This window comes from Quercus lobata, chromosome 6, assembly GCF_001633185.2.
Source record: "Quercus lobata isolate SW786 chromosome 6, ValleyOak3.0 Primary Assembly, whole genome shotgun sequence".
NCBI lineage: Eukaryota > Viridiplantae > Streptophyta > Magnoliopsida > Fagales > Fagaceae > Quercus > Quercus lobata.
In genome coordinates this window covers 47,539,811-47,556,540 of record NC_044909.1, presented here as the reverse complement: position 1 = coordinate 47,556,540, position 16,730 = coordinate 47,539,811, and the positions used below count along the sequence as shown (strand labels likewise).

Here is a 16,730-nt window from a genome sequence, read left to right as displayed (position 1 = left end):
TTGGAATCAGCGCCTTCAGGTCGAGGAGGCCGAGCTGGTTGGGAGGAAGTGGGAAGTTCGAGGCGGGTGGATTGTGGCTGAGACTTGGTGGAGGATGACCTGGTTTGGATAGTAAGGGGCCGAAGTAGTGGAGGAGGAGTATCGGGTTGTGGTGTTTCTGGTGTATCTTTCCCTGGTTGGCCCTCGAGGAGTTGGAGAAGGGGGGTCAAAGGTATTCTCTTGAGTCCCATCTCGGCTTGAGAAGAGGTGCCTATCGACGACAATTCCGCCTCGGAAAAGGCTGGGTCACCTATGTCACCAGGAGGGTCCTCGGATTGGTAGGCTAGATCAAATGCCCCGAACCCTTCCTCAGGCTGATCTGGTTCGCCCTTGTCCTCTGCTACTTGATGAGACGAAGAAGGGCCCACCTGTGGGATGTTCTCGGGGACAGCTGGCTCCTGGGAGATTAAAAATTCTGTCTCAACTACGGTAATCTTTGGAAGCCAAGGACGGCGGGCACTGATCACGTGCCTTGCGTCCCCAAATGACTTCTGGACAGGAGGGTACCCTAGTATTTTGTGAGCTGCTCGGACTTGACCATCTCTTTCATTCACGAAAACTGCCGCTTGTAAAACGGTCTCCAAGTCCGCCCGGTTGACTAAGTGAAAATGCCGCGTGTGGGCATTTGGATTTACAAAAAAACAAACATGTATGCATAGTTAGTCACCAAACAACATTATATTAGAATGGCGTAAGGGGTCGTCCCCCTTCCGTTCCCAGTACCCCACCTGGTTCTCCTTCTACTATGGGGCACGGATCGCCATCATGCCATTCTCCAGAGACAATAAGGAAGTCCTTGTTCAATCCCTTGTTGGAGTCAGGGAGGCACTGGATTAACCGAACCCTCTCGTCTCTCGACTTCATGTAGTATGATTTCCCCTTCAATTTTTAGAGGTTATAGCACCAGTTCACATCATGATGGGTCAGTCTTAACCCCATCTTCTCATTTAAAGCGTCCACACACCCCAGAATCCTAAAAACGTTGCCGGCACACTGGGTGGGGGCTAAACGGAAATGTCTGAGGTAACCCCTCATCACTGGCCCCATAGGGATTCTCATACCTCCCTCAACAAAGGCGAGGACGAGAATTACCATCGCGCCCGTTCCCCTCTTATAGTGCCATTCCCCCATCTTACAGTGCTCCAGACTTACGTTGGGGGGAATCCTATAATCAACGATGAATTTATTCATCGCCTCTTCAGTATCAACTAACTTCCTCAATCTCAATTTAGTCATCTTTGTGATTTACTAAAACAAACCCGACCCGCGATGGGAAAGAAAGGGAGTCAAAGAGAAATAAACTCAGAAAAGAAAAGGCACGAGTTAATGGAGGTAGGGAACTTACATAAGAGAAGAATTACGCTTTGGATAGGCTTTATGTGCTTGAGATAGACTTGAATTTGGGCGAAAGTTCAAATGAACCCAGAATACACGCACTAAAACTCTTAAGTGCAGAACTGAAGAGACGGATCCATCTCCAAAAAATCTTTTATACTTTCTAGGGTAACTGCACACCTTTTCCCGCCCAAAGAGACCAGAAGATCACCACCGTTTGATTTCCATCATACCGTAGAACGTGGGAAGCACAAAGCCGCCCGTATTTAATGAGGCCACGTTTCGCCTTCCAACGGCTCTAGGCACGTGCTTTGGGCAAATGAAAAACCTCGGGAACTGATAGGTGACAAGGATTGACAGGTTTTGGTAGATCTCTGATGTCATCAAAACCCTCCTATCCATCCGAGGAGATGGATAGCAGGATTTTGAGGGGTTATTGTGGGTCCGGGAGGTTTATAATCCAGCTCAAACTCTATCTGGGCCCAGGGCCCATGCCAAGGATGTATTTTGCCGAGGACGAATAATCGACGGCCGGGATGCCAAGGGGAATGGCTGAGAAACTACCCTGTCCTCGGCGTTCCAGAGTTTCAATGAGAAGACCTACGTCTTGGTGGGGGCTATCCCCAAACAGCCCCCTGAAGGGGATGTGAGTGGAAGGGGGGCCCATAGGGAAGCAGGGTGTAGGATTGAATCAAGGAAAACGCGTCCCCTCCACATTAAATGCACCTGCCAACGCCCAGATCCGATTAATGAGAAAAGACGTTTGGACGGTGTAAACTTCGATCTTCGCAACTAGTAGAAAGTTAGAGGGGACGGTTGATGGGATAGATACAAAAGTAAGCACCTGCCTGACCCACAAGTGGAGGGCTAGAATTAACCAAGACGGACTATATAATAAAAAGGTAGGTGTGCCAAGCAAAGGGCTGGGAAAAATGGCCAAAAACCAGAGCCTCCCAGCCCCCCTCCAAGAGAAAGACTCCAAGGGTGAAGAAAACTTAACCATGCATGAACACCATGAAAAACCCACCGCCTGGTAACCAAGGCCTAGCCTTTCAAACCCACGCTCTACAAATGATATTGTTTGGGCCTTTCTATGTGCGAACCTAAACTGTTATGGTTCGTTACGAAATCGTGTCCCTACAAGTATAATTGTGCAACAAATTATTATAGAGAAAAATTCTATAAGAATAGTTCCAAGATGTGCGAGATGTTTCGAATCCTTAAAGCCAGCTCCTTTAGTAGTCCTTATCCCGGTAGTATTGAAAAGAACGGGAAAAAGACCGGCTTGGGTCCCCTTCCCGTAATTTGAGGTACACGCAAGGTTATTTTGGTCATAAAACTCCGTTGAACTTTGACAAGCCTCGTGGGTTTTTTTAATTCAAGTCCAACACAACACTTCCCCTTATGAATTCACTTTTGTCTCCAAGTCTGTCCTCTCTCTCTGAGTACAATAGTTCGATCAACCAAAAAAAAAAAAAGGAACAAGTATTTTTGGTCTGCAAGAGCAAATCGCAAAAATAAAAATAACTCTTCACATTGTTCGAGGCTGATCGCAGTTCGGTTAGCCTAGTGATCTCCGCTATTTTGATGGGCACTCTGTCGCACGCGATCACTCCCAAACTCGCTCTTCCCGGCCACGACTTCTCTTCTTCTTCTTCTTACTATGGACTCACCTTCCCCTCCTACTTGAACTCCCGTTTTCAGGGATCGAATTCAACAACCAGACTCGCCAAGAAGATCCGGGTGTCTGCCGAGTCAGCCAAGCACAGGCCCGCCATTGATTTCAGTGATCCAGACTGGAAATCCAAGTTTCAAAACGACTTCGAGACTCGCTTCAACATCCCTCACATCACTGATGTCTTCGACGACGCCGTTTCCATTCCCTCCACTTTTTGCCTCAGAATGAGGTCTGCTTCTCTCTCAATTTTTATTAAGTTGTTGTTCATGTAAACGCACTTCAAGTAGTTCAATAAGCTTTAGTGATTGTGTTATCATAGCAAAATTGCAAATCATGTATGAATTGGTGCATTGCGTTGCTGATTCAACTAAAAATAGCTTAAACTCTATAAATACATGGTATTTATGAATATTAAAAAAAAAATTTAACATTACTACTGGATTGCATGTAACAATCATATTTTAATAACACATGATCTATAAACTTATTTTTTATGCATGATTTTATACTACAAAAACTTGCAATTTAAACAATTGATTTATCACATAGCTATTAATCTTTATTCTTCTTTAAATTTTGTAAGCATGGAGGGTATAAGAAGAAAATGTGATCCAATGGTGGATTTGTTGTTGTAGCTTTAGGCTACAACTAAGTTTGTGGTCAAACTTTGTCCTTTATGAATGTGCTTTGAATTTTTAATTTAATTTTAATTATTGTATTTGTAATATGTGTTTGACAGGACTCCAGTATCTGAAGAGTTTGCGAGAGGTTACCCATCAGATGAGGAGTGGCATGGTTACATAAATAAAAACGACAGGGTACTTCTTAAGGTATATTTTTTTTATCTCCTATATAATAAGTATTAACGTTGTAGCTATGAGCCTTGTAGCTCAATTGGTGCCTCGGATGATTTCAACAAAGACATCCAATTCAGGGAACCCTGACTATTGAATTATCAACAAAAAAAAAAAAGTATTGACATTGTATGTTAGTCATTAATTTATTCTAATAACATTGTAATTTGTAATTTGATTTTGATGACCCTAAGTTTGTACTTTTGGAAAATATACACGTTTTGGTCCCTAAAGTTAGAGTCAAGTTTTATTTTAGATCCTAAAATATGAAATTTAAATATTTAGTTCTCAAAAAATTGTAAATTACAAAGCTAGTCCTTCTATAAATTTGCCATTATAATTCTTGCTTATATGAAAACTTTTGCCAATTCCACGTGACACTGTTATAACAGCATTGTTATGGAAGGACTAACTTGGCACGTTTACTATTTTTTGAGGATTAGAAAATAACTATTCAATATAAAGGCTATAAAATAGATCCTGACTCAAATTGTAGGGACCAATCATATACTTTCACCTTCTTCTTTGTTTTCAAGAAAAAAAATTATATATGATGCGGAAGATGCTAGTTGTGTAAGATGATGATAATGGGAAAACTTGAAATCAATATTGTCACAAAGCTTCAAGATAACTATAAAAAGATTAATAATTTCAAGAAATCAATATGAGATTTGATTGCTGCAAAGTATTTTTGATGGAGGCAAATGGACTAATAAACGAATGCAAGTTAAGTGTAGAAATCCAAAGTACAAATTTCAATTTTTGGAAGTTGAGGAAATTCATTTTTTTCCTTCCATTCTTGCTATGTTTTTAGGATATTATAGCCCTATCTTTCACTTAGATGTGAGTTTTTTAGAACTTGCTAAATTTTAGATGCCACCTCATTGTTCATATTTAGGGCACCAAGAAAAATATTTGTATATATTCCCATGCAAAATGCTAGGGATGTGATATCTTTTCTGTCAAGCTATTTACTTCCACTTTTTTTGTAATTTTCCTTTTCATTCAATATTTCAGGTCATACGCTACTCGTCACCTACATCTGCTGGTGCTGAGTGCATTGATCCTGATTGTACTTGGGTAGAACAATGGTAATTATCTATCCTTAACTCTCTTTTAGATGATTGTGAAAAATCAGAGTATGCATTTGGTGGCAATGATTAGAAAATTCTTTAAACACTCAATGTTGCTTTCAGAAAAATATATGATATTGTTGATGTACTAGTATAACCTAGAGTGAATGGCGATCTATAGAGGCTTGCCAATGATAATTTTTTTGTGGACATACAGCAGTTGTGATGATGGGTGGTGATTTGGCTCTCATGGCCTAGAAGTTCGCAAAACGCAAAGACATTATGAGAAAGATGGGAGAGTTACATAAATGTGTAGGTTTTAACTGGGATCAGGCTAGGATAAAGTTTCAAGAAGGCTCCTTTTTCTTTTCTTGATGAGTCATGGAGTAATTACCTGTCTTTGCTGTCAATAGGCAATCATGGAGGGGTATTATGGCCTAGAGAGGCAATGCAAAGGGATTTTAGTTTTTTTCAAATGATTCCATGATCTAGAATATAGGTTGCCTTGAGAATTTTCTAAAGAAGTCAATGAGCTATAGCTCAAATAACACTTCCTCTTCCCACAAGAACGGGTGAAGGGTGAGAGCATGGGTTTAAAAGCCATTGAATGAGTGTGTAATTTACCTATAAAAAAAAGTTACCATAACTTGTGGCTTTGATTCGACCAACCATCTCTTGGAATTTGCACAAGAAAATGTACTCTTGGATTTCTGTTGAGATATATGTGATTCCATAGAATCTCTAGGGAGCGGTTGTTACCACAGTTAAGTTGGATTTTCTCTCTGAAGGAGTTGCAACACACTGACTTGGCATTTCTGTAATTATTATGCTGACTGATAACAGTTTGATACATATCCAGTAGTTTCTACAATTTGTAAATTTAAACTCATTCTAGAAAGAACAAAATATAAGCAAAGCATGTTGAGAAAAGTTTCCTGCAAATGAGCTTTCATCAGTATTGAAAAGAAGTGAAATGTCACATGTAGTCATATTTTAACTTTTTACAAAACTCTCTCAGGAAATTGACATGTGTGTGTGTTTGGTTTAAGCAATATCAGATTTCGTTTAAACTATGACTTAATAATGTGATGCATTGGAACTTGGCAGGGTTCATCGTGCTGGGCCTCGGGAGAAAATATACTTCAGACCAGAAGAAGTGAAAGCAGCAATTGTAACTTGTGGGGGGCTCTGCCCTGGTCTCAATGACGTCATCAGACAGGTCATTGTTATGACTCTTTTGTGGGGGTCATTCATTACATTGATTATAGTTTTACCCTCATCAAATTTGCAATCTTATTTGAATAAATTATCATTCATCATTTAGAGTAGTCTTGGACATTGTGGAAATCATGCAGCATCTTAATTTGTATTGTCTGGTCTAGTTTCTGGCATTTCTTTGTACTTCAATTAAACCTTTGCTTGATAGTATCTCTTGAGCTTCACAAATTTCCATGCTTAAAAACAACAGCACTAGAATTATATTGCTATATATTAAAAATTCCCTTGAGCATAGTACTGCTCTAAATGAAAACTTGAGTTTAATCTGCATTCTTAGAACCTTCTTGAATGCAATAAACATGCACCCAGTATTTTGAGGCTGTAAGTTTGTAACAGCTTACTCTGAATTCTGGCAACGGTGGTGCCAAATATTCATTTGAAGTTACAGAAATTAAATAAATAAAAAGGAAAAAATCGATTGGTGTATAGCATTTTCAAAATGGATTTCTTTTGAACCCCCATATGGGCATATCTAGTCAGAATGCCTAAGATATTATAACCACTTAAATCATATTCTGCTGCAGATTGTCATTACCCTTGAAATATATGGTGTAAAAAAGATTGTAGGTATTCCCTTTGGTTATCGTGGATTTTCTGCCAAAGAATTAAATGAAATGCCGGTATGTAATCTCTCCTTTGTAATATTTTAAACATTAATTGTATCATAAAAAACTTTCTATGTATTTGAGATAAATGCATGTTTTAATCTCTGGAACTATGGTTAGAGTTGTAGATTAATTTGTTTAGGTTTTGACTTTGGTCATCAGCTATCAAGAAAAGTGGTTCAGAATATCCATCTTTCTGGTGGAAGCTTGTTAGGTGTTTCACGTGGAGGACCTAGCATTAGTGAAATTGTGGACAGTATGGAGGTGCTCATTTAATCTTTCTTAACTGTTTCAAAATTGCATCTTAATTCCTGGAAGTGATAGAAGTCATCTGATTTATATTTTGCATGTTAATGCCAGGAAAGAGGAATCAACATGCTTTTTGTGTTGGGAGGGAACGGCACGCATGCTGGGGCCAATGCAATACATATTGAGGTTATTAAGCCTGTACTTTTGCACTAATTTTGCTCACCATTTGATTTAGTTTTCTCATGCATTGTTAAGATATTCTTTCCAGAATGAAATCTGCACAGAGAAGCTTTTCCAGATGCAAAATATTGCTTCTGAGTTGTTTATCTAGTTCCCATTACAAGTTCATGTTATAAAGTCAATTAAATAAATGAATGATATTAACAAAATAAATAATGTGAACATGCATTTGAATGCAATATACTGTAAAATATCAGTGCTGTCTTCATCTTCAAGGCTAATGGAAATGAGATAATGATGTACTGCTACTTATCCCCCACAAAAAATAATGTACTGCTGTATCATGAAGATAATAATATCAAGAGCCAATGAGCTCTCGCCTAAGTGGCACCTCCTCCCCTAGTGAAAGCAAGGAGGAGGGTGAGGTCGTGGGTTCAAGACCCAATGGATGTGTAACTTACTAATAAACAAATCTTACAGGATGTGCAGTTGTGGCTCCTTCCTGAATTTGTCTTTACAAGTTGCTAGTGCTTGCTCTATTTCCTTCTAGGGGCTTGCCTTTTATCCTTCCTGAGGTCTAAGTTCATATATCTTCTGCTTTCAGTGCCGTACAAGACGGATGAAGGTGGCTGTAGTTGGTGTGCCAAAAACTATCGACAATGATATTCTGCTGATGGATAAAACTTTTGGTTTTGATACTGCTGTTGAAGAAGCACAAAGAGCAATAAATTCTGCATATATAGAGGTACTTCACATGCATTTTAAGTTGCCTTTGCATATATTTATGTTTCTCAATTAATGTTTCCTGCTGAATTATTTCCTGGTGTTGATCCACTCATGGTGAAATGAAAAAAAAAATAAAAAATTGGCCTCAATCTTGTTATAGGCACACAGTGCTTATCATGGTGTTGGCATTGTGAAATTGATGGGCCGTAGCAGTGGATTTATAGCTATGCATGCAGCCCTATCGAGTGGACAAATTGACATATGTTTGATTCCTGAGGTACTTTTTTTTCAATCAGATTCCTGAGGTACTTATTACTAGTGGTCATTTGGATGCTTATTTTTGTTAGCCATTACTAAAACTGCTTATATGCACATTTAAGGTACCTTTTAATTTGCATGGGCCTCATGGTGTTCTGCGACATCTGAAATACCTAATTGAGACAAAGGGTTCAGCAGTTGTCTGTGTAGCAGAGGGAGCAGGACAGGTAACTTGCATAAGGATTACATATTTTTGGTTTTAGGTTGAATACTATTACTGATCAGGTGATAGTCATTGTGCAGTCCTTTTTTGGCTTCAGTAAAAACTATGACGAACCATTTTTTGTACATTCCACAACATCGCATAAATGTTATAACTTCTTCCTGATATCTTTCCCCCTAAGACAGTAAAATTTTTCATTCTTTGTTTTTTCCTGATGCAGGATTTTCTTCAGAAAACTAATGCTAAGGATGCATCTGGAAACGTTGTATTTGGAGATATCGGTGTACACATTCAACAAGAGGTTGGTGGTTGTGTTTTGACTTAATTCATGTGATCTTGATCTCCATGACACTAGAGACAACCGAAGTCAGTGGGTTGATGAACGATGAGATGACTTGACTGAATGTGTAACTTGTTAGATCAGTTGATATGTGTTGCATAGATAAAAATAGATTGCTGTTTGACCTTGTACTTGTCATTTGTCAGAGAGTTAAAATTATGCTATCTTCAAGCCTTCAGGATCTAAGTTCTGTTAGTGTCTTTTGCCAAGACTACATTTTGTGAGTTGACTCCTTTGATGTTATGTGCAGTGCACAAGACCATGTGCTTCTGTACTTTAGCTGGAAATAATTGGTTATACTCCCTTTTTTTTAATTATCAGAATTGGAGATAATTTTATTAATTATTACTGATCGTGTATTTTAAAACATTTAGCCCATGTTGCATTTGTCTACTGCCTATCTCATTATTTCTCAAATTCTCTCCCTCTCTCTCACTTCCTTTTTAAAATTCTGTTTTCTTGATGGATATGTTGTGAGAGGCTGCGTTGATATCTCTGAATTCAATCATGAAAAGACTTGGAGGTTCTATTCTAATTACTCAGATACAATCTTACCTAAGATGGCATCATCAAAATACGGGATAAGTTTCAATGATGACGTAGCTATGGTGGCTATCTTGTGTTACTGAATCTGATAGCATATATTCTTTCAAATATTTTATATTGAACTTAATGTTGACACTTTTGCATTTTCTACCATATTAAGCAATATTTCAAAAGGCACAGATGCTTTTGAGTCAGCATAATATTTTATTCTGTTGTGTATAATCTTTCTTGCTTCCAAAGAATTACTAGTATTCTGGGCAACTCAAATTTTTTTTTTTTTTGGGAATCCCTTCATGTGTACTCTACATTCATTGGGCTTACTCTATTTACTGATATCTAATTAACATTGTTTTGTCAGATTAAAAAAGCTTTCAAGGCGATTAGTGTTCCAGTTGATGTGAAGTATATTGATCCCACATACATGATCCGTGCATGCCGTGCAAATGCATCAGATGGAATTCTATGCACTGTACTAGGACAAAATGCTGTGAGTCTCTCTCTCTCTCTCTCTCTCATAGTAATTGTTAAGCTTTGTCTAAAAAGTTTAAGCTAATAAGAATAAGTGAATTTGATCATTTAACGATTATTCTAACATTCCCCATCATTATGGGTCCAAACTCCGCTCACTGAGTGGACTCAACACATGTAATTTGTAAATTTTTAAACAAGAGGTAAAGTAGAGAGTAGAGACAATGTTCGAACTCAAAATCATATGCTTTGGTACCATGTTAAATTACCACTTGTCCCAAAAGATTAAGCTGATTGGGAATGGTGAATTTACTCACTCAACCATTATTCTAACATTAATATATAGTCTCTCTACTGCCTGGATAAGTAGCAGTTCACAGGTGTAGGGATTTCAGTAGTGATGGCCAGAGACTAGCCTATAGCTTAGCATCTCTTACTTGGTAGGTCTGGGGAATGTAATCAAGGGCTTCATCTTGTTTAAACCCAATTCACAAGAATATCTTAAGTAAAAACATAGGACCAAGAAGCAGTAAATGACATTTCTCAACAACCCTACTATCAACCAATCCCTTAGTGGGGACTGCTATGACATTGAAGCTGGGCAAGTAGATCACCTGAGGAAAATAAACATCTTTTGTTTGGGTTATTTGCAATGTGATGAGCCAAGATCAAGACTTTCATCACAAAATAGGATGCTTTATCATTATCAAGGTTGGACCAGTTTTCTGGGTTTGGTTCAATAATAATTGGTGGTACCAGTGAGGTTTTTGGCAAACCAAAAAAACTGATTAAATTCTTATATAAGCTGAACCAAAAATAAAACAAGTTCAAAATCAAATTGGTTTTACATCCAGTATGTCTAGACTTGAAGTTAGCACCAAATAAAACAAGTTCAAAATTGAATTGGTTTTATATCCAGTACGTCTAGACTTAGAACCAATCATGGTGGGTTATGTACATGAAATGCCGAATTTATAACTGATTTTTAGTGGAAATGTGCATGTGAAACCTAAGAAGCACAGATATGACATGACACGAGACACAACAGTTAATTATTTATTTATTTATATTGCTCTGTATATTTTATATATTTTAAAGCTTTTTTTTTTTTTTTGTTAAATAGTGATAATAATTAAAATTATTGTAACTAACTATCAAATTAAAAAATAAAATAAAATAAAATATTGTAATGAAAGCATGTGATAATAATTATAAATTTTAAGTTTTTAAGTATTTTAACAATATCCCCTTTTTCCATTCAGCTAGAGATTTAGAAATGAAAAGCATTAATTACATTGACAGCCTGGTCTTTTTTAAAATAAAAAATAAAAATGACACAGTAGATGGAGGATGACAGTAAGCAGTGAGAGCAGATGGGCTTAAACCATTAAAAAAAAAAAAAAACCCCACTATGTGCATGCATAACTTAAAAATTAAAAATTAAATAAAAGGTTTGTTACAAAATAAAAATTGAAGTAAGTAGAAGTTCTTTTCAGAAAAGGATTGAAACTTTACAGTTTCCAGTTAGGATCTTTATCTTTTTTTAAGTAATTGAAAATCTTTATTGAAGAGAATAACAAACAATTAAACAAAGCATCCTGTGTACATAGGAAGTGTACTAGGTTTGCTACGAGCATCATCTAGAGTTGCACATATATAGAAATTCCTTCAAGTTAGAAAAAAAGTGACCACTTGAAGCAGTCATCCAGTCATACAGAGAGTGATATAAAAAAGAGTCTTAAATATAGTTAGGAAATTTTATCTCTTATTGACATCTATGGACCTGGTAGGTCCAGCTGTGAACTTTGGTCCTGTTCAGAAATTGGTTCAGCAAATATATTTATTCCAGGGTTGGATTAGAAATTGTCTTTTGTAATTGCATCTATGCTCAATTTGGCTGGGCCATGTAAGATTGTGGCTTGATCAGGGCCCTATTTAACTCAACCTCAAACCTGCCTTGTTTCAATAGGCAAGCCTATGAGAGCTCAAGCATGCCTGAGTTGGCAAGCTGAGATCTGGCAGTTTCAGCGATTGATCAAACTTAATCATTTTGACTTGGCCTAAGTTCAAGTGAGCATCGCTCAAATCACCTAGGGTTTGCTAGTCATTTCATATATAGGGTTGTTCTTTAAGTGCCTCTTTCACTTGTTTTCAGATTTCCTTTAGCTTTTTCAAGTCTTTTGCAACGGTTCAGTCCTGCTAATGTCTATTCAATGTGGATGTGGGTTTGGCAGGTTCATGGCGCATTTGCTGGATATAGTGGCATTACTGTAGGCATATGCAACACTCACTATGTCTACCTTCCAATTCCTGAAGTCATTTCTTATCCCAGGCTGGTGGACCCCAACAGTAGAATGTGGCATCGATGCTTGACTTCAACAGGCCAGCCTGATTTTATCTAATAATTTCATTTAAGTTATAAGACTTGAAAATATATCTATATAAGCTCCCAAAGAGTATAGTCTAGGACAGATACCAGCATCAAAAGGTTTTTTGTTAGTCTGGTCACCGCATGCTGTAGAAGAAATAAATATCAAAGGATTACATTCCCTCTACCAAGCAAAGATGAGGGAATATTTTTGATTCATTGCTCTCAGATTTCGTTGGCAATAAAGTTCCAGAGGAATCATCTGGCAATTTATACTTTAGATTTAATGTTTATTACAATGATTTGTACAAAATTTGTTGTAACTATGAAATATGTCAGCCACAATTAAAGACTATACAAACTAGACCCTTCCGTAGTGGTCTAGCTTATAAAATTTAGTTGCATTTTTTGGATCATATTTACTTGAGTTTAAATTATCAGCCCTGAGACTCCAATAAGTAATGTTATATTTGATTGTTGGGCTATTACGAAACATGTTCATAACATTCTGTGAATGAAACGAGAATATATGGATAAGCAGAAATATAAGAAAAAATAGGATGTGGAATGAAGAAATAAGATTAAAGATAAAGAGTCGGTCCCATTGGTGAAATGATGTGAGAGTTTTGTTTTGATGATCAAGCAAATTTATTTTAAAAGAAACGTGCGTATCAAATACAGCATAAAAACACTAAAAAAGAACCAGCTAGGCCAGCCGGTATCTCAAGACAAAAACAAAAGCAAACGGGGATGGGAAATCTAAACATCCAATCATCTACAAGGAGGGCACCTAAGAACTGAGCTAGAGATGCCCCATGAGCACAACTCTGCTCTGTTCAGCACAGATGCAGAAACCACCTGTTTTCACCCTTTCTTTAACTTCCCATTTAACACTTTTGATGATAATCTCTTCAGAATTTTTTTGAGAATTCAATAGGTATAATGGGAGAGGAGGATTTGAACTCTGGATGTTTCCGTTAAAAACACTAGAAAGTTTCAACCAGTATATATGTAAAGTAAAAGGGCTGATAATGAGACTCTTGGCAATAATCTCTTCAAAATTAATCCTACCTTGATGAAAGAACATAATTTTGAGCTGCCACAGGCCCACAGGTGATAGACACCAGACCATAAGACAATTTTGCATATCACATGTCTAAACTCCTTCCCTCAGATGATCTTCTCCCCCACAGCATGATTTCTTGCCAAAGGAATTTAAGATTCCTGATAAAGCATTTATAATAGTTTATCGCATTCTTTTGGACAGAGGGCACTCAAAGAAAGATGCCCCTATCCTCAATTCTATTTCGGCAGATTCCACAGCTAGCATTATTAGCACATATACTTAACTTTAAAAGGCCTCTCTTTCCTCAACAATCTATTCTAGATAGCTAGCCAAGCCAACCAATGAAAGCATACTTAGGAATTGCACCCTGGAACCATATTAGTTTCCACCACTTGACCTCGAGATTTTTCCTCCTTATATAGCTCCAGGTACTAAAACAAGAGTACAAACTAGACTTTGAAGGGATCCAATACCTATCTTCGTCCACCAGCTCTATTAATGGGAGTTTATTTTGCATGGTTACTAGATCTTCATATTTAGCTGGAGGCCAATGTCAACCCTGATCCTGCAAAACACTAGAAACCATTACATTCAGAGAACCGGCTAAAACATGCACTAAACAACTCTATAGTCGGAGGCAGTTCCAACTTCAAATCTGAGCAGCATCCTTTCTAAGTTTTAAAATATTCCTTAGAGCATTTGCATTCGTGCAAAAATTCATGTCTATTTTAGGGGAAAATATATCTTGTTACGAGGTATGTCTCCTCCTATTTTAGCATGAGAACTTATTTTTTTCTATTTTATATACTTATTTTTCAAAATACTTCACATTAGGTTATTTATTTTATATTACATTTTATTAGAATATTAATTTTTTCTTATTTTTTTAATTGTTTCTCTTTCTTCACATACAATGAGTAGTGTTATTGTAAATTTATACAGTTATTATAGCAAACTTGTAAATTTACCACAATTATACAAGGACTGATGTGGGTTATTAATTTTTAGGAAAAACCATATAAATTCTACACATTTTTCTATCATACACAAACTGATGTAAATGCTCTTAAACTTCACGTACAATCCTGGGGAATATTAACAATCCAAAAGCAACTGCCCTTAAGAGGTTAGTTTTGGCCCAAGGAACCCATAAAGATCCAGGATCCAGCCTAAGCATACAATGACCAAATGAAACCTCTGATAGCTGTCTTGATCCATTCCTCAATCCTCTTTAAGCCTAATCCTCCCTCACTTTTTAGCTTGCACAGCAAATCCCAATTTATTTTGGTACCAATTGCAAAACTAGCTAAACTATTCCAAAGAAAGCTACTCAATCTTTGTTCCACGGCTCTAAGGACGTTTTTAGGGAGAATAAACATTCTAGACCAGTAATTTTGAAAGTTAAACAAAAATGATTGTATTAATTAAAGTTTTCTGGCATAAGACAAATATTTCAGGGACCAAGAATTAACTTTGGCTGTGATTTTGTCAACTAAAACACTCTTTCTCAGACAATTACCTCCACGAAATAAGTAGAACACTTATAAAGGTACCTGACAGGAAGCTTCCTCTTTGAATTGAATTATCACAATAATTTGCATCTTTAGACTAAAGGGGATAACAACAAAAAGAACTTAACTTTGAAGCAACAAAAAGAACTTGACTTTGAAGCAACCAGCCCAGAGATGCTCTATTGATGGCTTCTAAAGCCGTTTGTACCAGGCTTATTGAATGGATATCTTTAGCAGAAAAACTCACCAAATTATTGGCAAAACAAAGGTGAGTTAGCCTTAAACTTTTACACTTCAGATGAAACTTGAACTTAGGTGAGTTATGAATATAGAGTTTAGTTTGGAAAAACCTTCCATAACCAAAACAAAGAGGTAAGGGGGACAATGGATCCCCTTGCCTCAGCCCCCTTCTCCCATTGAAATAACCCTCCAGCCCACCATTAAAAGATATAGAGAACTTTGGGGTGGCATACATTCTTTGGCCCAAGAGAAAAACTTTGGAGGCACACTAACAGCAATGAGACAGTGAAGAATAAAGTCCCACTCATCCGAATCATATGCTTTAATTAAATCAACTTTTTAGCGTGCATCTAGCCTTGCCCTGGTCTTTATGATAGCCCCGTTAAATCAACTTTTAGTGTGCATCTAGCCTTGCCCTTGTCTTTATGATAGCCTCTAACAATTTTCTGTGTTAGCAATATGAGATGATTTGGTTATGTGGAAAGAAATAGCGATTGATGTAATAGTGAGTAAGAGTGATTAGATTCAAATCGAGGAACAAAAATACCATTAATAACACTAATAGAAGTAATTAATGACTTGTTATTTCCCATATGAAGTTTGTCATTCATGCCAGGATGTGTAACATAGTGGAGCCACTACAATAACAAAGTTTTTCTTCAAATTGGATTGGAGGATCTCATCCAAAATATTACTTGGTGATTCATAAGACTATTCATATGTATTTTAATTATATAACTCATTAAATCATTAAAATGAATCCTATGGGCGGAAACTCAATCTTACCCCAAGAAGGAATTGTCCGCTTTGGGAATGGGCCGAGGACCGATCACACACACGATGGTTCACCTTCACTTAGACCCAGTGCTTATAAGCTAAAGGTGGGAGGCGTCTCTCCCAAAGGTGGGAGACGTCTCTCCCCGATGTGGGATTGAACAAATCCATGAGGGTGGCATCGGTCCTCGGCACATTCCCAAAGCGGACAATTCCTTCTTGGGGAAAGACTAAGTTTCCTCCCACAAATCTCATAACTATTAAATATGTCATGTAATTAAAAATATATGTGAATGTCCATTTGAATCATGGTGCAATGAATTGGAGTTAACTTAATCTTTAATATCTACTGAGTTATACTTAGGTTTTTTTTTTTTAAAAAAAAACCGTACAACTTGCATTAAAGTTGGTTGATCCCATCATGCATTGATCATATTTTGTGCAAAAAGTGTTGCCCATAAGTATCTTATGATAAAACATGTGTACATAATACTTCTCTCACTAAAAAAAATCTTAAGTAATGCTTCTCTCACAAAAAAAAAGTACATAATACTTTTCTCACTAAAAAAAAAAATTCTTAAGTAATTCTTCTCTCACAAAAAAAAGTATCTTCTGTAATAGTTGTATGCAACATTTCTTTTACATGTGAAATCTACACATGAACCTCATATACAGGTAAAGATGATATTGTATATACTTAATAGTTGATAAATAAGACACCTTCACATTCATGTAACACGCATGAATGCAAGAATATTTTTGTATATATCCTTTGTACAAGTTATCACCTCCTACATATCCTAATAATCAAGCTCGTCCCTCCTTTTTGTTTAGCATTTTTGGGGTGGTGTTATAGTTTGTGTACAAACTAACACTAGGGAATCACTGTACGTGTTGGTGATGATAGTATAGCAGAAAT

The 16,730-nt window shown here is 37.0% G+C and overlaps 1 protein-coding gene across 1 annotated transcript; it reads left to right on the top strand.

The window, feature by feature from the left end:
- Positions 1-2,772: 2,772 nt before the first annotated feature.
- Positions 2,773-12,638, top strand: LOC115995388 (ATP-dependent 6-phosphofructokinase 5, chloroplastic). The gene is made up of 13 exons (XM_031119941.1): positions 2,773-3,281; positions 3,792-3,882; positions 4,924-4,997; positions 6,087-6,198; positions 6,782-6,877; positions 7,025-7,126; positions 7,223-7,297; positions 7,896-8,036; positions 8,178-8,294; positions 8,398-8,502; positions 8,719-8,799; positions 9,743-9,871; positions 12,087-12,638. Exons 1-13 carry the CDS (start codon positions 2,962-2,964, stop codon positions 12,252-12,254), a joined length of 1,611 nt encoding a protein of 536 aa, XP_030975801.1. The 5' UTR covers positions 2,773-2,961; the 3' UTR covers positions 12,255-12,638.
- The last annotated feature ends 4,092 nt before the right edge of the window (positions 12,639-16,730 follow it).